The sequence below is a fragment of the Somniosus microcephalus genome, chromosome 1, assembly GCF_052327205.1.
Source record: "Somniosus microcephalus isolate GS21.2 chromosome 1, FLI_Smic_1.0, whole genome shotgun sequence".
NCBI classification, from domain to species: Eukaryota; Metazoa; Chordata; class Chondrichthyes; order Squaliformes; family Somniosidae; genus Somniosus; species Somniosus microcephalus.
In genome coordinates, this window is record NC_140987.1 from 7,071,055 (window position 1) to 7,095,197 (window position 24,143).

Below are 24,143 nucleotides of genomic sequence, written 5' to 3' on the forward strand. Positions count from 1 at the left end.
CAACAGGTGACGTCACAGACTGAAATTTCATCTGTCAAGACGTGTTGACAGATGAAATATCAGTGTTTCACAGCTGTTTGGAGCTGTCAAACACGGACAGTCTTACTTCTAACCTGAGTCCTTCTACGCAGACTCAGTTAGAAAGCTCGCTGGCACTGAAATCTGAAGGCTGTCACTTTTGACAGCTCGCAGCCATTCTGCTTTCTGTGTCGGCTGAATGATGGACTCCCGAAACCTAGAGGAAGGAAGGCTGTAACGGTAAGTACAGGTAATTTAAACTTCTTTAGACACACCAAACACACTTACCTTTGCACTCATGCACCCATCACTCACCGAAACACCGACATCGCGACCCCTCCAAGTCCTTCAACCCGACAGCCCGACTCCTCTAACCTGGCGTGGTTTGGAGCCCTCGGGAATCCCACACGACAACCTTCAAAATAGGGATTAGGCTAAAAACTGCCTGTTAACTACCTGTTAACAGGCAGTTAATTGGCACTAATCCCTTCCCGCCTCGGGTCGGCGGGTCCCAGTACGGGGTGGGTACCTGCCTCCTTTGAAACTTACATGGAGGTGGGTTTTGGGCAGGATGGTGTCAGGACCCCCGAATTCGGGATTTTTGCCCCCCGCACACCGAAAAGCCCGCCTCACGGCACACTGAAAATCGACCCCCTTTTTTCCAGACTTGCTGTTTGTGTGCTAGAAAGGTTGTTGACTGTATCTTTGATAATCTACCTTCGGCCCACCCATAAAAAGAGAGTAAAAGAGATATCTAAAGAGCTTTTAGCAAGACGGTGGAGGGAAGGGAAGAGCTGTTCGCGCACGCCAGCCGCCTGATCGGGACCAATACCAGCTGCTTGTCACAGTCGTATGTCGACTATGTCTGTGTTGATTGTCTGTTGTACTTAACTTAAACTGCTGCCCCTTAATCATAGAATGGTTACAGCACAGAAGGAGGCCATTCGGCCCGTCGAGCCCGTGCCGGCTCTCTGCAAGAGCACTTCAGCTAGTCCCACTCCCCCGCCCTTTCCCCGTAGCCCTGCAAAATTTTTTCCTTCAGGTACTTATCCAACTCCCTTTTGAACGCCACGATTGAATCTGCCTCCAGCACCCTTTCAGGCAGTGCATTCCAGATCCTCACCACTCGCTGCGTAAAAAAGCTTTTTCTTACGTCGCCTTTGGTTCTTTTGCCAATCACCTTAAATCTGTGTCCTCTGGTTCTCGACCCTTCCGCCAATGGGAACAGTTTCTCTCTATCTACTCTGTCTCGACCCCTCATGATTTTGAACACCTCTATCAAATCTCCTCTCAATCTTCTCTGCTCCAAGGAGAACAACCCCAGCTTCTCCAGTCTATCAACGTACCTGAAGTCCCTCATTCCTAGAATCATTCTCGTAAATCTTTTCTGCGCCCTCTCTAAGGCCTTCATATCCCTCCTAAAGTGCGGTGCCCAGAATTGGACACAATACTCCAGTTGAGGCCGAACCAGTGTTTTATACAGGTTCATCATAATTTCCACACTTTTGTCTGTACTTCGATTCATGAAGCCCAGGATCCCGTAAGCCTTTTTAACTGCTTTCTCAACCTGCACTGCCACCTTCAACAATTTGTGCACACATCCCCCCCAGGACTCTGTTCATGCGCCCCCTTCAGGATTGTACCCTTTAGTTTATATTTCCTCTCCTCATTCTTTCTACCAAAATGCATCACTTCACACTTTTCTGCGTTAAATTTCATCTGCCACATGTCCGCCCATTTCAACAGCCTGTCTATGTCTTGCTGAAGTCTATGGGGTCAATTTTCTGGCTGCCATCGGGCGGCTTTTCAGGCGGCCGGGGGCCGAAAATGCGGGTCGGGACCACCCCGCCCCGTCCGACTTTCGGACCGCCGCTTCCCCGCGACCCGCTTCAGTCCTGGCCGCCGCTGGCGGGACTGGTCGTCGGCACACTAATGACCAATAATTACCTTGTTGAAGAAGATTTTCCAGGGCCGTTGCGACTTTGGGACTTTCCCCACATCAAACACGCCTGCGGGGAACCCCGCTGATGAGACCTGGCGTGAAGCTTGCCGGCTTGCTTGCTGTCAGTTGGTCAGGGAAAGCTGCGATTTAAAGGGACAGCACTTGTATGTTGAAGGACCTTGTTGTTGCAGGTTTGGGGCTACTTCTTCAAGGCTTAGGCACAGCTGTGGAAGGTTGGAGCCTCACACACTTCTCCAATGCGATCTCCTGGGAAGCTCCTCTCGTCACCTTCACTCAGCGCTTCCTCAGCGGAGGCATCTACGAGAAGCATGGGACACCTTTTTTTCCTTCCCTTCTTGCCATTACAGGATCTCCAGCAGCAGAGGCGGCAGCAGCAGAACCAGGAACAGCAGGATGAGCACCAGGAGCACCAGGCTGCTGCTCACTCACCTGAAGCTGCACAAGCCAGAAGGGGCCAGCGCTTGGAAGTGGCTTGAGAGTACCTTGCTGCGCTTTAGGGGGCCATGGGGACCCGTTTCTGCACTGGCAGTCCTACTCAGAAGGACTTCCATGAAGATCTGGTTTCTCTGTTCAACAGATGGCCAACGCTCCTCAAGAGATGTCATTCTCTTATGAGCACTCACCATGTTTTCCGTACCCTGGCGAGTTATCTCCTCCATGGAGGTTGCCAACCTTTCCATGGTGATGCGTTCATGCGCCAATGACTCCACAAAGGCTCTACTCATGGTCGCTATGGACTCCTCCATTCGCTCCACACTTGCAGCGACCCTGGAGACAAAACCTGCCAGAGACTCCTGCATCTGTGCATGGAGATCCATCACCTCTTCTCTTGCAGATGGACCCAGAGGTAGAGGGTCGACATGCAGCGCAGCTGAGCTGAGCTGGCAGAGTCCTGCGCCCTCCGACGAGGACTCTCCACTGCTGTCCCTGTCTCCAGAATCTGCTGAGGCTCACTTGTGAGCTGTGAAACACCAGGTGACAACACTACTCTATGTCCCGAAGGTCCCCCCGAGGTGTGAGTGTCTGCGCTGGTGCTGGGTGCGCTTACTTCTGCTGACGCTGCGCCCTCAGAGGTTGGAGTTTCCTCTGAGGAGTCTGGCTGCACAGCCTCTTCCTCCTCCACAGTGAGGACGGGGGCTCTGGATGGAACTGTGGGGGAGTAAAGGAAGGAGTTAGAGATGTAATGCCAAGGTTCTTCTGGTGACTCCCAGCGAGTTGGCATCTGCTGGCACCTGCATCCATGCAGCATTGGTCTCAGTGGGAGGCCTCTTCCTCCCTGACCTAGGGAAGAGGACCTCCCTGTGGGCCCTAACCCCATCCAATAATGCCTGCAGTGAAGCCTCGTCGAATTTGAAGGCAGCTCGGGGTCTGGCACTGGCCACAGCTGCTGCAGGCTCCTCTGCCATCCTGTATGGTTCATTTGGAAGCCTTCAGAGGATGCAGTGCTTGCCATGGACCTTGAAAGCACCACGAATGATGACATCATACTGTGGGGATTTCTGACTCGAACTGGACAATTAGCAAGGCTTCCCACATGCTGGGACTTAATTGGCCAATTGAGGGAAAATTGCGTGGAGCTGGCTGACACTTTTTTGTGTGTGTCAGAAACCCCACATTCGGGGAAACCCGACCATTTCCCAGACAAGCCGAAAATCGGGGCCTATCACTCTCCTCCTCACTGTTCACTATACTTCCAAGTTTTGTGTCAGCTGCAAATTTTGAAATTGTGCCCTATACACCCATGTCCAAGTCATTAATATATATCAAGAAAAGCAGTGGTCCTAGAACCGACCCCGGGGGAACACCACTGTATACCTTAGAGTGGACAAGTCGCCTGGTCCAGATGGCTTGCATCCCAGGTTGTTAAGGGAATTGGGGGAGGAGATAGCGGAAGGACTTGCCATAATTTTCCAATCTTCCCTAGCTGCAGGGGAGGTGCCTGCAGATTGGAAAATGGCAAATGTGACAACATTGTTCAAGAAAGTGTGTAAGGACAATCCTAGTAACTACAGGCCGGTCAGTTTAACATCAGTGGGTAAAGTTTTAGAGACAATAATCAAGGAAATAATTAACGAGCATTTGGAGAGTTTTAAGCTAATTAAGGAGAGCCAACACGGGTTTGTAAAAGGAAGATTGTGTTTGACTAATCTAATTGAATTTTTTGATGAACAGAGAGGATTGATGAAGGGAATGCAATGGATGTTGTCTACGTGGATTTTGGGAAGGCGTTTGACAAAGTAACACATAGAAGGCTGGTTAACAAAATTGAGGCTCATGGAATAGGTGGGTCAGTGGCAGCTTGGATAAGGAATTGGCTTAAGGACAGAAACCAGCGAGTTGTGGTAAATGGCTGTTTTTCAGACTGGAGGATGGTAGACAGTGGTGTTCCCCAAGGGTCAGTGCTGGGGCCACTGCTTTTTTTGATATATATAAATGACCTGGATATTGGAATACAGAGTAGAATTTCTAAATTTGCCAATGACACCAAACTTGGGGGTGTGGCAAACAGTGAGGATGACACTAATCGACTGCAACAGGACATAGAAAGGCTAGCAGAATGGGCAGACAAGTGGCAGATGGAATTTAATACAGAGAAGTGTGAGGTGATGCATTTTGGCAGTAGGAACAGTGAGAGGCAATATACACTTAATGGCACAGTTTTAAAGAGTGTGCAGGGACAGAGGGACCTGGAGTTAATGTGCATAAGTCCCTGAAGGTGGTGGGACATATTGAGAGAGTGGTTAACAAAGCATATGGGATCTTGGGCTTCATAAATAGAGGTATTGAGTACAAAAGTAGAGAAGTTATGCTGAACCTTTATAAAGCGCTGGTTAGGCCACAACTGGAGTATTGCGTCCAGTTCTGGTCACCACACTTTAGGAAGGATGTGAAGACCCTTGAGAGGGTACAGAGGAGATTTACCAGAATGGTTCCAGGGATGGGGGATCTTAGCTACAAGGACTGGTTGGAGAAGCTGGATTTGTTTTCATTAGAGCAAAGGAGGTTGAGGGGTGACTTGATAGAGGTGTACAAGATTATGACGGGTTTGGATAGGCTAGATGGGGAAAGGCTGTTCCCACTAGTTGATGGTACAAGGACTAGGGGACACAGATTTAAGGTTCTGGGCAAGAGATACAGGGGGGGATGTGAGGAAAAACTTTTTTACGCAGCGAGTGGTGATGACCTGGAACTCGCTGCCGACGGAAGTGGTGGAAGCGGAGACACTCAATGTTTTCGTGGGGAGACTGGATAGGCACATGAGGGAAATAAACTTGCAGGGCTACGGGGATAGAGCGGGGGAATGGGACTGACTGCCCCTACAGAGAGCCGGCACGGACTCGATGGGCCGAATGGCCACCTTCTGTGCCATTATGACTCTATGACCTTCTTCCAGTCTGAAAAACAACCACTCACCACTACTCTCTGTTTCCTGTCACTTAGCCAATTCCGTATCCATGCTGCCACTGTCCCTTTTATTCCATTGGCTTCAGCTTTGCTGGCAAGTCTATTATGTGGCACTTTGTCAAATGCCTTTTGGAAATCCATGTACACCACATCAACCACATTGCCCTCATCAACCCTCTCTGTTACCTCATCAAAGAACTCAAGTTAGTTAAACACGATTTGCCTTTAACAAATCCGTGCTGGCTTTGCTTAATTAATCCACACTTGTCCGACTGACTGTTAATTTTGTCCCTGATTACTGTTTCTAAAAGCTTCCCCACCACCGAGGTCAAACTGACTGGCCTGTAGTTGCTGGGTTTATTTTTACACCCCTTTTTGAACAATGGTGTAACATTTGCAATTCTCCAGTCCTCTGGCACCACCTAAGGAGGGTTGGAATATTATGGCCAGTACCTCCGCAATTTCCTCCCTCAATTCCCTCAGCATCCTAGGATACATCCCTTCCGCTCCTGGTGATTTATTTACTTTAAGTACAGCCAGCCTTTCTAATACCTCTTCTTTATCAATTTATATCCAATCAAGTATCTCCACTACCTCCTCCTTCACTATGTCTATGGCAGCATCTTCTTCCTTGGTGAAGACAGATGCAAAGAACTCGTTTAGTACCTCAGCCATACTCTCTGCCTCCATCCATAGGTCTCCTTTTGGGTCCCTAATCGGCCCCACCCCTCCTCTTACTATCCTTTTACTATTCATATGCCTATAGAAGACTTTTGGATTAACTTTTATGTCGGCTGCCATTCTATTCTTATACCCTCTCTTTGGCCCTCTTATTTTCTTTTTCACTTCTCCTCTGACCTTTCTATATGTAGCCTGATTCTCATGTATTTGCAACCTGACATCTGTCATATGAGCTCTTTTTCTGCTTCATCTTACTCTCTATCTCTTTCATCATCCAGGGAGCCCTGACTTTAGTTGCCCTGCCTTTTCCCCTAGTGGGAATGTACCTCAACTGTACTGAACTATTTCCTCTTTGAAGGCAGCCCATTGTTCCACTACAGTTTTGCCTGCCAATCTTTGATTCCAGTTTACCCGGGCCAGATCCGTTCTCATCCCACTGAAATTGGCCTCCCCCCAGTTAAACATTTTTACTCTAGATTGCTCCTTGTCCTTTTCCATTGCTAATATAAACCTTATGGTACTATGATTTCTGTTCCCTAAATATTCCTTAATAAAGTGACCTATGACTCCTAAGACCCTTTGGGTAATCTGTGTGTGACTTGTGATCCAAATCTTACAGTCTCATAAATCATGAGACAAACTCTCAAAAATCATGGTAAGAAATCACGAGTTGCTATTTTTTAGTTTATAAACCTTATTGGTGGCTCTGTTTAATCCTAACAGATCACAGCTCTTTACAAAAACTGTATTACTACATCTGAAAATGCTTTACAAAAAACTTTTCTAAAAATCCTACCTGTTATCAGCACCCTTCACCTGGTGCCCAACACAACCACCACACAATGGAGTCCCTGCAGCTGCCAACCAAAGGGAAGTTTTGGGGAAAAAAGATCACCAAACTCCTTCCGATGGAGACGGGAGTGGCGATCACCCCCAGTGAACACTGATGTGATTGGTGACGGGAAAACTTTTACCTTCCCTTCAGCAGAGAGGTAACCCTACAGTTTTAGCAACATGCCCGTTGCCTACTTCACCACACGACTCCTCCCTGCTAATGTTCCCATTCATTTTTTTGGGAATGCGTCCCCTTTAAGGGGCTGTGCGGCTCACTCAGAATACCGCGCATGCGCGGCTTTTCCTATTGAAAAGCCGGCGAGCCGGCTGCGCTGGAGGTCCAGGGCGCTGTGTGGCTGTGCAACTTAAAGGGAACATCGCTCCCTGCTCTTCCCGGAGTGGGATTAGGCTCAGTGGCTCCTGTTGGGAACGCTGGCACCGTTTCTGGTGTAAGAACATAAGAAATAGGAGCAGGAGTCGGCCATTCGGCCCTTCGAGCCCGCTCCGCCATTCAATGAGATCATGGCTGATCTTCTGCCTCAACTCCATTCACCGGCCCTATCGCCATATCCCTTGATGCCCTTACTAGTCAGAAATCTATCGACTTCTGTTTTGAATATACTCAATGATTGAGCCTCCACAGCCCTCTGGGGTAGAGAATTCCAAAGATTCACCACCCTCTGGGTGAAGAAATTTCTTCTCATCTCAGTCCTGAATGGCCTACCCTTTATCCTGAGGCTGTGGCCCCTGGTTCTAGACTCCCCAGCCAGGAGGTGTAACCCTCCACCGCACGCCTACGCACAGCCCCTGAGTGTTTCAGTGTTTGTTCCTCCCCCTCTGCTGTTTCCGGGCCTGTCGACACAGACCCCAGTTTGAGAACTACTGGATTATTCGTCCATTATTCAAATACCCGGGAGGGCTGGTATCATATCCAATTAGCAAATTACAGCAAGAAAGTTCTGATTGACCCTGGGCAATGCTACATTACTGGCATATAAAGTCACTCCAGTTAACTGGGCATGTGGGCTTACCTACAGGAATGATTCTTGTCACTGGACACAAGAAAAATATTTGGTGCAGCTTAAAAACCTGACCGCCCTCATCGATCTCCACTCTCCAGTACCCCCATTCCTCATCGATCTCCTCTCTCCCCTCCCCCCATTCCTCATCGATCTCCTCTCTCCCCTCCCCCCATTCCTCATCGACCTCCTCTCCCCTCCCCCCATTCCTCATCGACCTCCTCTCTCCCCTCCCCCCATTCCTTATCGACCTCCTCTCTCCCCTCCCCCATTCCTCATCGATCTCCTCTCTCCCCTCCCCCCATTCCTCATCGATCTCCTCTCACCCCTCCCCCATTCCTCATCGATCTCCTCTCACCCCTCCCCCATTCTTCATCGATCTCCACTCTCCCCTCCCCCCATTCCTCATCGACCTCCTCTCTTTCCTCCCCCATTCCTCATCGATCTCCTCTCCCCTCCCCCATTCCTCACCGATCTCCTCTCTCCCCTCCCCCCATTCCTCATCGATCTCCTCTCTCCCCTCCCCCCATTCCTCATCGATCTCCTCTCTCCCCTCCCCCCTTTCCTCATCGATCTCCTCTCACCCCTCCCCCATTCCTCATCGACCTCCTCTCTCCCCTCCCCCCATTCCTCATCGATCTCCTCTCTCCCCTCCCCCATTCCTCATCGATCTCCTCTCTCCCCTCCCCCCATTCCTCATCGATCTCCTCTCTCCCCTCCCCATTCCTCATTGACCTCCTCTCTCCCCTCCCCCATTCCTCATCGATCTCCTCTCTCCCCTCCCCCCATTCCTCATTGACCTCCTCTCTCCCCTCCCCCCATTCCTCATCGACCTCCTCTCTCCCCTCCCCCATTCCTCATCGAACTCCTCTCTCCCCTCCCCCATTCCTCATCGACCTCCTCTCTCCCCTCCCCCCATTCCTCATCGATCTCCTCTCTCCCCTCCCCCATTCCTCATCGATCTCCTCTCTCCCCTCCCCCATTCCTCATCGACCTCCTCTCTCCCCTCCCCCCATTCCTCATCGATCTCTCACCCCTCCCCCATTCCTCATCGAACTCCTCTCTCCCCTCCCCCATTCCTCATCGACCTCCTTTCTCCCCTCCCCCCATTCCTCATCGACCTCCTCTCTCCCCTCCCCCATTCCTCATCGATCTCCTCTCTCCCCTCCCCCATTCCTCATCGATCTCTCTCCCCTCCCCCATTCCTGATCGACCTCCTCTCTCCCCTCCCCCATTCCTCATCGATCTCCTCTCTCCCCTCCCCCATTCCTCATCGATCTCCTCTCTCCTGTCCCACCATTCCTCATCGATCTCCTCTCTCCCCTCCCCCATTCCTCATCGACCTCCTCTCTCCCCTCCCCCCATTTCTCATCGACCTCCTCTCTCCCCTCCCCCCATTCCTCATCGACCTCCTCTCTCCCCTCCCCCCATTCCTCATCGACCTCCTCTCTCCCCTCCCCCCATTCCTCATCGATCTCCTCTCTCCCTCCCCCCATTCCTCATCGACTTCCTCTCTCCTGTTCCCCCATGCCTCTATCGGTCTTCTTTCTCTCCCTTCCTCCCATTTTCTTTCTCCTCCTTGCCTCTGTTCTCGCTTCCCAACCCCTCTGGTTTGTCTCTCCTGCGCTCCTCCTTCCATTCTCTCCCTCACATCTCTCCATCAATTGCCCTCCCCTGTTTCTCACTCTTATTCCCACTACCTCTCAGTTTCTTTCTCTCATCTTCCCTTCCTCTTTTCCCTGCATCTCACTATCTTTTGCCCTCAGTGTCTATCCTTTTTCTACCTGCCCGGTCTCTTCCTCTACCTCCCCAATCTCTCCCACACTCCTCTCCCCCCGGCTGTGTCAATCTCTTCCTTTTGCGTCTCCATCCTTCTCTCTCCCCCCCGCCCCCTCCACTGGTCTTGATCTCTTTCTCTCTCCCCTGTGTCTCATCCTCTCTCGCCCTCTGTACCCCCATCTCTCACTATTTGTTCATCCCTGTTGGCATAAAAATAAAACCAAAAAGGTGACTCAACCGTGGCTAACAAGGGAAATTAGGGATAGCATAAGATCCAAGGAGAGGACATGTAAATTGGCCAGAAAAAGCAGCAAACCTGAGGATTGGGAGCAGTTTAGGATTCAGCAAAGGAGGACAAAGGGATTAATTAAGAGGGGGAAAATAGAGTATGAGAGTAAGCTTGCAGGGAACATAAAAACTGACTGTAAAAGCTTCTATAGATATGTGAAGAGAAAAAGATTGGTGAAGTCAAGCGTAGGTCCCTTGCAGTCAGAATCAGGGGGATTTATAATGGGGAACAAAGAAATGGAAGACCAATTAAATACTTATTTTGGTTCTGTCTTCACAAAGGAGAACACAAATAACCTCCCAGAGATGTCGGAGAACATAGAGTCTAATGACAGGGAGGAACTGAATGAAATCAGTATTTGTAGGGAAATGGTGTTAAGGAAATTGACGGGATTGAAGGCCAATAAATCCCCAGGGCCTGATAATCTACATCCTAGGGTACTTAAGGAAGTGGCCTTAGAAATAGTAGATGCATTGCTGGTCATCTTCCAAAATTCTATAGATTCTGGAACAGTTCCCATGCATTGGAGGGTAGCTAATGTTACCCCACTATTCAAAAGAGGTGGTAGAGAGAAAACGGGGAATTATAGACCGGTAAGCCTGACATCGGTAGTGGGGAAAATGCTAGAGTCCATTATAAAAGATGTAATAGCAGAGCACTTGGAAAACAGTGACAGGATCGGACAAAGTCAACATGGAAAGGTAAATCATGCTTGACTAATCTACTGGAATTTTTTGAGGATGTAACTGGTAGAATAGATAAGGGAGAACCAGTGGATGTGGTGTATTTGGACTTTCAGAAGGCTTTCGATAAGGTTCCGCATAAGAGATTAGCGTGTAAAGTTAAAGCACATGGGATTGGGGGCAAGGTATTGACTTGGATAGAGAACTGGCTGGCAGACAGGAAGCAAAGAGTTGGAATAAACGGGTCTTTTTCCGAGCGGCAGGCAGTGACTAGTGGGGTACCGCAGGGATTGGTGCTAGTACCCCAGCTATTCACAATATATATAAATGATCTAGACGAGGGAACTAGATGTAATATCTCCAAGTTTGCAGATGACACAAAGCTGGTTGGGCGTGTGTGCTGTGAGGAGGATGCCGAGAAACTCCAGTATGATTTGGACAGGTTGGGTTATTGGGCAGATGTATGGCAGATGCAATATAATGTGGATAAATGCGAGGTTATCCACTTTGGTGGCAAAAACAGGAAGGCAGATTATTATCTGAACAGCAATAGATTGGGAGAAGGGGAAGTGCAACAAGACCTGGGTGTCCTTGTGCACCAGTCGCTGAAGGTAAGCATGCAGGTGCAGCATGTGGTTAAGAAGACAAATGGTATGTTGGCCTTCGTAGCGAGAGGATTCGAGTACAGGAACAAGGATGTCTTGCTGCAGTTGTACAGGGCCTTGGTGAGACCACATCTTGACTATTGTGTGCAGTTTTGGTCGCCTTATCTGAGGAAGGATGTTCTTGCCATGGAGGGAGTGCAGCGAAGATTTACCAGACCGATACCTGGGATGGCAGGAATGACGTATGAGGAGCGATAGGGTCGATTGGGCTTATACTCGCTGGTGTTTAGAAGAATGAGAGGGGATCTCATTGAAACTTATAAAATTCTAACAGGACTAGACAGACTAGATGCAGGAAGGATGTTCCCGATGGCAGGGGAGTCCAGAACCAGGGATCACAGTCTAAAGATAAGGGGTAAGCCATTTAGGACAGAGATGAAGAGGAATTTCTTCACCCAGAGAGTGGTGAACCAGTGGAATTCTCTACTACAGAAGGCAGTTGAGGCCAATTCATTAAATATATTCAAGAAGGAGTTAGATATATTTCTTAAGGCTAAAGGGATCAAGGGATATGGGGAGAAGGCAGGGACAGGGTACTGAGTTTGGATGATCAGCCATGATCTCATTGAATGACAGAGCAGGCTCGAGGGGCCGAATGGCCTACTCCTGCTCCTATCTTCTATGTTTCTATGTATCTCTTGCATTCCTCTCTCTGTGCCCCATTCCTCTCTGTACCCCCTGCTCCCTCAATCTTCCCCCACCTTTCTCTGTACCTCCATCTCTCTCGCTCCAGTCACTCGTCCACATCTCTCTCTCTGTACTCCCATCTCTTCCATTCCTCTACCTCCATCTCTCCCCTGTCACTCTTCCACATCTGTACTTTCATCTCTCCCTTTCCTCTCTGTATCCCATCTCTCTCTCTCTCTCTCCCCCAGTCACTCTTCCCCATTGCTCTCCCTTTCTCCGTGACTCCATCTCTTTCTCCCTGTCATTCTTCCCTAATCTCGCTCTCTCTACCTCCATCTTTTTCCCATTCCCCTCTCTCTACCCCTTCTCCCTGTCACTCTCCACCCTCTCTCCTCCCCCCACCCAAGTCTCACCCTCACCAGATCGCACTCGCTGACTCTGCCAAACTGCTCGTCCCGCCGCAACTCTGGGGGCAGCTTCCCTAGGGGGAGCTTCACCTTCCTCGCCATGCAGAGTCCCGTCACACCGCAGTTCGGCCCGGAGCAGGGAGAAACGCAGCTTCACAAAATGCTTGCGGCACCGCCTTCCTTGCTCTTCTATTGGCTGTTTCACGTCACTTCGCTTTGTGATTGGTTCCCTCTGCTGTCAATGAACTGCCAGGCCTGTGGAAAGCTTCGGATGCAACAACCGCACACCCAGCCCAGTCGACCCTGCAAAGTCCTCCTCACCAACATCTGGGGAGTTGTGCCAAAATTGGGAGAGCTGTCCCACAGACTAGTCAAGCAACAGCCTAACATAGTCATACTCACAGAATCATACCTTTCAGTCAATGTCCCAGACTCCTCCATCACCATCCCTGTCCCACCGGCAGGACAGACCCACCAGGGGTGGCGGCACAGTGGTATACAGTTGGGAAGGAGTGTCCCTGGGAGTCCTCAGCATTGACTCCAGACCCCATGAAGTCTCCTGGCTTCAGGTCAAGCATGGGCAAGGAAACCTCCTGCTGATTACCACCTACCGCCCTCCCTCAGCTGATGAATCCATACTCCTCCATGTTGAACACCACTTGGAAGAAGCACTGAGAGTAACCAGGGCACAGAATGTACTCTGGTTGGGGGACTTCAATGTCCATCACTAAGAGTGGTTCGGTAGCACCACTACTGACCGAGCTGGCCGAGTCCTGAAGGATATAACTGCCAGTCTGCGCCTAGTGCAAGTGGTGAGAGAACCAACAGGAGGGAAAAACCTACTTGACCTCATCCTCACCAATCTACCTGTCGCAGATGCATCTGTCCATGACAGCATTGGTAGCAGTGACCACCGCACAGTCATTGTGGAGACGAAGTCCTGTCTTCACACTGAGGACACCCTCCATCGTGTTGTGTGGCACTACCACTGTGCTAAATGGGATAGATTCAGAACAGATCTAGCAGCTCAAAACTGGGCATCCATGAGGTGCTGTGGGCCATCAGCAGCAGCAGAATTGTATTCCACCACAATCTGTAGCCTCATGGCCCGGCATATCCCTCACTCTACCATTACCATCAAGCCAGGGGACCAACCCTGGTTCAATAAGGAGTGTAGAAGAGCATGCCAGGAGCAGCACCAGGTGTACCTAAAAATGAGGTGCCAACCTGGGGAAGCTGCAACACGGGACTACATGCATGCTAAACAGTGGAACCAGCATGCTATAGACAGGGCTAAGCAATCCCACAATCAACGGATCAGATCAAAGCTCTGCAGTCCTGCCACATCCAGTCGTGAATGGGGGTGGACAATTAAACAACTAATGGGAAGAGGAGGCTCCATGAATATACCCATCCTCAATGATGGCGGATGCCAGCATGCGAGTGCAAAAGACAAGGCTGAAGTGTTTGCAACCATCTTCAGCCAGAAGTGCCGAGTGGATGATCCATATTGGCCTACTCCCGAGGTCCCCACCAGCACAGAAGCCATTCTTCAGCCAATTCGATTCACTCCACGGGATATCAAGAAATGGCTGAGTGCACTGGATACAGTAAAGATTTTGGGCCCCGACAACATCCCGGCTATCGTGCTGAAGACTTATGCTCCAGAACTGGCCGTGCCTCTAGCCAAGCTGTTCCAGTATAGCTACAGCACTGGCATCTACCCGCCAATGTCGAAAACCACCCAGGTATGTCCTGTCCACAAAAAGCAGGACAAATCAAATCCGGCCAATTGCTGCCCCATTAGTCTACTCTCAATCATCAGCAAAGTGATGGAAGGTGTCGTCGACAGTGCTATCAAGCGGCACTTACTCACCAATAAACTGTTCACTGATGGGTTTGGGTTTGGCAGCACCACTTGGCTCCAAACCTCATTACAGCCTTGGTCCAAACGTAGACAAAAGAGCTGAATTCCAGAAGTGAGATGTGAGTAACTTCCCTTGCCAGCAAGGCAGCATTTGAATGCGTGTGGCATCAAAGAACCCTAGTAAAACTGAAGTCAATGGGAATCGGGGGGAAAACTCTCCACTGGCTGGAGTCATACCTAGCACAAAGGAAGATGGTTGTGGTGGTTGGAGATCAATCATCTCAGCCACGGGACATCGCTGCAGGAGTTCTTCAGGGCAGTGTCCTATGCCCAACCATCTTCAGCTGCTTCATCAAAGACCTTCAATCCATCATAAGGTCAGAAGTGGGGATGTTCGCTGATGATTGCACAGTGTTCAGTTCCATTCGCAACTCCTCAGATAATGAAGCAGTCCATGCCCGCATGCAACAAGACCAGGACAACATTCAGGCTTGGGCTGATAAGTGGCAGGTAACATTCACTCCACACAAGTGCCAGGCAATGACTATCTCCAACAAGCGAGAGTCTAACCACCGCCCCTTGACATTCAACGGCATAACCATTGATGAATCCCCCACCATCAACATCCTGGGGATCACCATTGACCAGAAACTTAACTGGACCAGCCACATAAATAATGTGGCTGCAAGAGCAGGTCAGAGGCTGGGTATTCTGTGGCGAGTGACTCACCTCCCCAAAGCTTTTCCACCATCTACAAGGCACAAGTCAGGAGTGTGATGGAATACTCTCCACTTGCCTGGATGAGTGCAGCTGCAACAACACTCAAGAAGCTCGACACCATCCAGAACAAAGCAGCCCGCTTGATTGGCACCCCATCCACCACCTTAAACATTCACTCCCTCCACCATCGGCGTACCGTGGCTGCAGTGTGTACCATCTACAAGATGCACTGCAGCAACTCACCAAGGCTTCTTCAGCAGCGCCTCCCAAATTCACAACCTCTACCACCTAGAAGGACAAGGGCAGCAGACGCATGGGAACAGCACCACCTCCAAGTTCCCCTCCAAGTCACACATCATCCTGACTTGGAAGTATATCGCTGATCCTTCATCGTCGCTGGGTCAAATTCCTGGAACTCCCTCCTTAAAAGCATTGTGGGAGTACCTTCACCACATGGACTGCAGCGGTTCAAGAAGGCACCACCTTCTCAAGGGTAATTAGGGATGGGCAATAAATGCTGGCCTTGCCAGTGACGCCCATGTCCCAGGAATTAATTTAAAAAAATGTCCTACCAGAATCCATAACAGCTTTCAAAATATAAGTGGATAAATATTTGTGTTAACATTTAAAAGCTTACAGGAAAAGGGCAGAGGCATGAACTAAATGGAGAGCTCCTTCAGTCAGCATAGGCACATGGGTCAGCTGGAGAAAGGCAGGGGAATGGACTAAGTGGAGAGCCTCTTTCAGAGAGTCAGCACAGGGACGATTGGCCAAAAGGCCTCTTTAGTTCCGTAAGAGTCTATAAGTGGATAGATTGACCAGTAATTGGCTGATAATAGTGCATCATTCATCATGTTTGTGTCACACATACCTGTGGTTCTTGGTAAACAGGATCAACAGAAGCGTCAAGGCCATGCCCAGTGAAACAAAGACAAGAATCAACCTGAACAAGAGTCCTGCTTCTGTAAGAAACAACATATAGAAATCCAACTTTATAAAAGTGTGCAGAGACATATACATCTACTTATGAAAAGAACTATGTACAATACTGAGTGATATTTTTCAGGTGGCATCTTATTTAACAAACTCTCAAATCTCCCGTGGTGTTGCTCACGATGCTTTTATGAAAACAGGAGTCTATGCCAAGTAGCTTTATCGAGGACACTAACTCATCAACATTGCAGCAGCCTAGGACATGATCTGGAATACGCTTCCTGAAAGAGCGGTGGGAGCAGATTCAATAGTAACTTTCAAAAGGGAATTGGATAAATACTGGACAAGGAGAAATGAGCAGGGCTGAGGAAAAGGCAGTGGAGTGGGATTAAGTGGATAGCTCTACCAAAGAGAACAGGAACGATGGGCCGTATGGACTCCTTCTGTGCTGTACCATTCCATGATTCTATGATGGCAGTACAGGAAACTTTCGATTTACCAGCACCTAAAATAACCGGAAATCTCGGTTAACCGGCAAAATTCAGGAGTAGGTTCAGGTAACTTTTATTACTTGCCTTCCTCCATTTGTTGCTGTGCAAGGGTGTGGCTGCAGCTGTTGCTAAGCTACAGAGACGCTTGCAACTTGTGGTCATTGTTCTGAAGCTGTTGCTAAGCAACAGGGTTTGTTGCTTTATACGGAGCTCTCAGCTCCGTATCTTTTACTACAGCGTTCGGTTATGCGGAATTTTTGATGAACCGGCACCACGTCGGTCCCGTCTGTGCCGGATAAAAAAAAGTTTCCTGTAATGGGATAGGGTCTCAGCAGCGAGCAGGGCCTAGTCTTGGGAACACTACAGAGGTGTTCTGGGAACTGGGACATGTCCTCGGATCTGTGAACACTGGGAGAAGGGTCCTGAAATTTGGGTGGAGGGGGGAGTTATTCAGGAAGGGAGTCCAGGAGCCAGTTGGACTGAGGAGGGGGGTTTGAGAGCTTTGATGGGGCACAGTCTGTCAGAATTAGAGGTTGACTGGATCTTGTACAGGAGATAGAACCTAGCAGTCCTGTGGGAGAGTGAAGCCAGAATTAACCCGAACTGCTGTTTAACCTGCAGGCTCCAAGCTTCCACCGCAGACCCACCTCAACCTCCTCCCTGACGCGTCCCAAGCCCCTTTTACACTGTCAGGCAGCCCATAGCTTTCCCCACTGTCAGTTGGTTCCCGTCTTTACATTCTACCATAAAAGTTCGTGCACTATCAATGAGTTTGCTGACTTATACTGTCTTTAATAAATATAACACTAAAACAAACAAAAGTGACCTCATAAATCTCTCACTAGTTGACTTTACGTTGGTTCCCAGTTAGAAATTATGTGCTTAGTTCAGAAGAAAAAGAGTTTTGAACTGAACTTTCAACCTTTTGATCAAGGAACAGAAATGGATTTGCAGTAAAAAAATCATTGGCCTAGAAATTCGGGTCCCCACGGGTGAGCACGCACGGGGTACTCACCCGTAGGCCCAATAGAAGAGCCGGTTTCGTGCATGCACTGCGCATGCGCAGGAAACCGGGACTTCCGTTCCCTTAAAGGAAGGGGTTCAGAGGCAGCGCGTGCGCCTGGAACTTACGTTTTTTTTGTGCAGGTTTCTCCGGGAGGGTAAGTCTCCAGGAGTTACACATGTTAAAAGGCCTGCTTTTAACAAGGTAAGTGGTGAATTAATTAAAATTAAAACATTTTTTCCACAGGTTTATTATTTTTAAATACTTTAAAGAAAGGTAAGTTTATTTTTAGCCCCATTAGAAAATGTAATTAATTTTTTCAAAAATTTAAATTATTGTTTAAAATAGTTATTTTATGTAATTTATAGTTATTTTAAAAATGTGATTTAAAAAAAAATGTGTTTGAAGTTTTAGTGATGTTTTGGGGCTTATAGTATTTATAGTTTTGACAGCTCTTCCTGTCAATTTTATGAATGGAGCATTCCCTGCTCCGATTGGCTCTCCATGGCCCACGTGATCCCAGGGGACGCTTCGAACTAACTGCGCCCCGGGATACGCAAGCACTGCGCGCCGGCAGTTGGAGGAGGCCCAGGATCGGAATCCCGTGCGGGCCCACAGTTCAACGGCTGGCGCACTAGGTAAGTGCAGGTCGGGGGCTTGCACCCGCGGGAAGCCCCCGACCCGAATTTCTGGGCCAATGTTGACAGAAAATCAGAAAGCATAGCTGCTGCTGATCACAGAAATGTTAATCACAGTCTTGTCTGGCTGAGCACTTCCTAATAGAAAAGTTAATATTTTAAATGAGACCAATCTGAAATATTTTTTGGAGAATTCAAACTCGTTGCTTGAAGGACGCTTGGGAAAAGCAAAGATGCTCACAAATCCTCAGAGGATGCAGAGTGCTTCAAAAACCAATACATGCCCAGGAATAGATGGTATTTATCTTAGAATGCAATGAACAACTAGGAAGGAGATCTGCAAGTCATTGACAATCATACGATGGAGTCACGGACACTGTGGCAAATGGATTTCAATGGAAGCAAATGTGAGGTCATCCACCTTGGACCTGAAAAGGATAGAACAGGGTACTTTCTAAATGGTGAAAGGCTAAAAACAGTGGAGGTCTAAAGAGACTTGGGGGGTCCAGGTACACACATCATTAAAATGTCATGAACAGGTACAGAAAATAATCAAAAAGGCGAATGGAATACTGGCCTTTATATCTAGAGGACTAGAATACAAGGGGGTAGAAGTTATGCTGCAGTTGTACAAAACCCTGGTTAGACCACACCTGGAGCACTGGGAACAGCACCATCTACAAGGCACAAGTCAGGAGTGTGATGGAATACTCTCTACTTGCCTGGATGAGTGCAGCTCCAGCAACACTCAAGAAGCTCGACACCATCCAGGACAAAGCAGCCTGTTTATTGACACCCCATCCAACACCTTAAACATTCACTCCCTCCACCACCGGCGCACCGTGGCTGCAGTGTGTACCATCTACAAGATGCACTGCAGCAACTCGCCAAGGCTTCTTCGGCAGCACCTCCCAAACCCATGACCTCTTCCACCTAGAAGGACAAGGGCAGCAGGCGCATGGGAACACCACCACCTCCAAGTTCCTCTCCAAGTCACACACCATCCTGACTTGCAAATACATCAGCCATTCCTTCATCGTCGCTGGGTCAAAATCCTGGAACTCCCGACCTAACAGCACTGTGAGAGCACCTTCACCACACGGACTGCAGTGGTTCACCACCACCTCTCAAGGGCAACTAGGATGGGCAATAAATGCTGGCCTTGCCAGCGACACCCACATCCCATAAGCGAATAATAAAATTAAAAAAAAAAAAGTTCTGGGCACCACACCTTAGGAAGGATATATTGGCCTTGGAGGGAGGGCAGCGCAGGTTTACCAGAATGATACCCGGACTTCAAAGATTAAGTTACGAGGAGAGATTTCAGAAATTAGGGTTGTATTCCCTAGAATTTAGAACGTTTAGGGCTGATCTGGTCGAAGTTTTAAGGGGAACAGATAGGGTAGATGGAGAGAAACTATTTTTGGTTGGGGATTCTAGGACTAGGGGGCACAGTCTAAAAATTAGAGTCGGACCTTTCAGGAGTGAAATTCGGAAACACTTCTACACACAAAGGGTGGTAGAAGATTGGAACTCTCTTCCGCAAACGGCAACTGATGCTCGATCAAATGTTAATTTTAAATGTTAGATTAATAGATTTTTGTTAATCAAAGTTTTTAAGGGATATGGGCCAAAAGCGGGTATATGGAGTTAGGTCGCAGATCAGCCACGATCTCAATGAATGGTGGAACAGGGCAAATGCTCTCCTCCCTTTCCTCCGTTTCTTGATCCCCCCCCCACCGTCTCCAATCTCCTGACCCCTGATCAGCCCCACCACTACCCACTGTCTCCTATCTCTCAACCCCAATCCCCCCCCCCACCGTCTCCAATCTCCTGACCCCTGATCAACCCCACCACTACCCACTGTCTCCTATCTCTCAGCCCCAATCCCCCCCCCACCGTCTCCAATCTCCTGACCCCTGATCAACCCCACCACTACCCACCGTCTCCAATCTCCTGACCCCTGATCAACCCCACCACTACCCACCGTCTCCAATCTCCTGACCCCTGATCAACCCCACCACTACCCACCGTCTCCAATCTCCTGACCCCTGATCAACCCCACCACTACCCACTGTCTCCTATCTCTCAACCCCAATCCCCCCCCCCACCGTCTCCAATCTCCTGACCCCTGATCAACCCCACCACTACCCACTGTCTCCTATCTCCTGACCCCTGATCAACCCCACCACTACCCACCGTCTCCAATCTCCTGACCCCTGATCAACCCCACCACTACCCACCGTCTCCAATCTCCTGACCCCTGATCAACCCCACCACTACCCACTGTCTCCTATCTCTCAACCCCAATCCCCCCCCCACCGTCTCCAATCTCCTGACCCCTGATCAGCCCCACCACTACCCACCGTCTCCTATCTCTCAACCCCAATCCCCCCCCCCACCGTCTCCAATCTCCTGACCCCTGATCAACCCCACCACTACCCACTGTCTCCTATCTCTCAACCCCAATCCCCCCCCCCACCGTCTCCAATCTCCTGACCCCTGATCAACCCCACCACTACCCACCGTCTCCAATCTCCTGACCCCCGATCAACCCCACCACTACCCACTGTCTCCAATCTCCTGACCCCTGATCAACCCCACCACTACCCACTGTCTCCTATCTCTCAACCCCAATCCCCCCCCCACCGTCTCCAATCTCCTGACCCCTGATCAGCCCCACCACTACCCACTGTCTCCTATCTCTCAACCCCAATCCCCCCCCCCACCGTCTCCAATCTCCTGACCCCTGATCAGCCCCACCACTACCCACTGTCTCCAATCTCCTGACCCCTGATCAACCCCACCACTACCCACTGTCTCCTATCTCTCAACCCCAATCCCCCCCCCCACCGTCTCCAATCTCCTGACCCCTGATCAGCCCCACCACTACCCACTGTCTCCAATCTCCTGACCCCTGATCAACCCCACCACTACCCACTGTCTCCTATCTCTCAACCCCAATCCCCCCCCCACCGTCTCCAATCTCCTGACCCCTGATCAACCCCACCACTACCCACTGTCTCCTATCTCTCAACCCCAATCCCCCCCCACCGTCTCCAATCTCCTGACCCCTGATCAGCCCCACCACTACCCACTGTCTCCTATCTCTCAACCCCAATCCTCCCCCCACCGTCTCCAATCTCCTGACCCCTGATCAGCCCCACCACTACCCACTGTCTCCTATCTCTCAACCCCAATCCCCCCCCCACCGTCTCCAATCTCCTGACCCCTGATCAGCCCCACCACTACCCACCGTCTCCTATCTCTCAGCCCCAATCCCCCCCCCACCGTCTCCAATCTCCTGACCCCTGATCAACCCCACCACTACCCACTGTCTCCTATCTCCTGACCCCTGATCAACCCCACCACTACCCACTGTCTCCTATCTCCTGACCCCTGATCAACCCCACCACTACCCACCGTCTCCAATCTCCTGACCCCTGATCAACCCCACCACTACCCACTGTCTCCTATCTCCTGACCCCTGATCAACCCCACCACTACCCACCGTCTCCAATCTCCTGACCTCTGATCAACCCCACCACTACCCACTGTCTCCAATCTCCTGACCCCTGATCAACCCCACCACTACCCACTGTCTCCAATCTCCTGACCCCTGATCAACCCCACCACTACCCACTGTCTCCTATCTCCTGACCCCTGATCAACCCCACCACTACCCACCGTCTCCAATCTCCTGACCCCTGATCAACCCCACCACTACCCACTGTCTCCTATCTCCTGACCCCTGATCAACCCCAATCCCCCCCCCACCGTCTCCAATCTCCTGACCCCTGATCAGCCCCACCACTACCCACTGTCTCCTACCTCTCAGCCCCAATCCCCCCCGATCTCCTGACCCCTGATCAACCCCAATCCCCCCCCCACCGTCTCCAATCTCCTGACCCCTGATCAACCCCACCACTACCCACTGTCTCCTATCTCCTGACCCCTGATCAACCCCAATCCCCCCCCCACCGTCTCCAATCTCCTGACCCCTGATCAACCCCACCACTACCCACTGTCTCCTATCTCTCAACCCCAATCCCCCCCCCACCGTCTCCAATCTCCTGACCCCTGATCAGCCCCACCACTACCCACCGTCTCCTATCTCTCAGCCCCAATCCCCCCCCCACCGTCTCCAATCTCCTGACCCCTGATCAACCCCACCACTACCCACTGTCTCCTATCTCCTGACCCCTGATCAACCCCACCACTACCCACTGTCTCCTATCTCCTGACCCCTGATCAACCCCACCACTACCCACTGTCTCCTATCTCCTGACCCCTGATCAACCCCACCACTACCCACTGTCTCCAATCTCCTGACCCCTGATCAACCCCACCACTACCCACCGTCTCCAATCTCCTGACCCCTGATCAACCCCACCACTACCCACTGTCTCCTATCTCCTGACCCCTGATCAACCCCACCACTACCCACCGTCTCCTATCTCCTGACCCCTGATCAACCCCACCACTACCCACTGTCTCCAATCTCCTGACCCCTGATCAACCCCACCACTACCCACTGTCTCCTATCTCCTGACCCCTGATCAACCCCACCACTACCCACCGTCTCCAATCTCCTGACCCCTGATCAGCCCCACCACTACCCACTGTCTCCTACCTCTCAGCCCCAATCCCCCCCCGATCTCCTGACCCCTGATCAACCCCAATCCCCCCCCCACCGTCTCCAATCTCCTGACCCCTGATCAGCCCCACCACTACCCACTGTCTCCTATCTCCTGACCCCTGATCAACCCCAATCCCCCCCCCACCGTCTCCAATCTCCTGACCCCTGATCAGCCCCACCACTACCCACTGTCTCCAATCTCCTGACCCCTGATCAACCCCACCACTACCCACTGTCTCCTATCTCTCAGCCCCAATCCCCCCCCACCGTCTCCAATCTCCTGACCCCTGATCAACCCCACCACTACCCACTGTCTCCAATCTCCTGACCCCTGATCAGCCCCACCACTACCCACTGTCTCCTACCTCTCAGCCCCAATCCCCCCCCGATCTCCTGACCCCATGTCCCTGCCCACCCCACCCCGGTCTCCTATTTCCCGACCCCGCTCTCCTGACCCCTGATTTCCCCTGGCCTACTAACTCCCACTTCCGCCCTCTGCACTACCCGGTCTCCTGACCCCCGGATTCACCTCCCCGAGCGTCGGTGTGAGGCTAGCAGCGGCCTGATACCGCTTTCCTCTTTGCCGGTTGGCTGTTTGCGGCACGCTGGCTCCATTGAAATGAGGCCCAAGGCCCAATATCGGGACGCCTTGGGCCTCACCATTCAAGAGCAGGGAATGAACGCCTCACTCCCGCATCCACAGAAATGGGCCCGCCTGAGTTTCTACCCTTTTGAACCTAATTGCACCTCGAGGTTCTTCTCTTAGGCAGTCCCTCGGAACCGAGGATGACTAGCTTCCACACTAAGAACATAAGAACATAAGAAATAGGAGCAGGAGTTGGCCATTTGGCCCTTCCAGTGTGCTCCGCCATTCAATGAGATTATGGTTGATCTTCTGCCTCAACTTCATTCGCCGGTCCTAAAAATGAGTTCTCAGGTGACTGATGAGTCCAGTGTGGGACCTACAGTCTCTGTCACAGGCGGGGCAGACGGTGGTTGAAGGGGCGGGTGGGTGGGGTGCTTGGGTTGGCGTGCGCTCCTTCCGCTGCCTGCGCTTGGCTTCTGCTTGCTTCCGGCGAAGAGGCTCGAGGTGATCGGTGCCTTCCCGGATGCTTCTCCTCCACTTTGTGCGGTCTTGGGCCAGGGATTCCCAGGTGTCGGTGGGGATGTTGCACTTTTTCAAGGAGGCTTTGAAGGTGTCCTTGAAGCGTTTCCTCTGCCCACCTGGGGCTCTCTTGCCGTGCCGGAGCTCCGAGTAGAGCGCTTGCTTTGGGAGTCTCGTATCGGGCATGCGGACGATGTGACCCGTCCATCGGAGCTGATCGAGCGTAGTCAAAGCTTCGATGTTGGGGATGTTGGCCTGAGCAAGAACATTGACATTGGTGCGCCTATCCTGCCAATGGATTTGCAGGATCTTGCAGAGGCAGCGTTGGTGGTACCTCTCCAGTGCTTTGAGGTGCCTGCTGTACATGGTCCATGTCT

The 24,143-nt window shown here is 50.8% G+C and overlaps 1 protein-coding gene across 1 annotated transcript in view; it reads right to left on the minus strand.

Moving 5' to 3' along the window:
* Positions 1–24,143, minus strand: part of LOC147123909 (growth hormone receptor-like) — a 558,256-nt gene that overhangs the window by 49,390 nt on the left and 484,723 nt on the right. Inside the window, exon 11 of the mRNA XM_085964446.1 lies at positions 15,829–15,919. Within this exon, the coding sequence (XP_085820572.1) occupies positions 15,829–15,919 (91 nt within the window). The remainder of the gene's footprint in view (positions 1–15,828; positions 15,920–24,143) is intronic.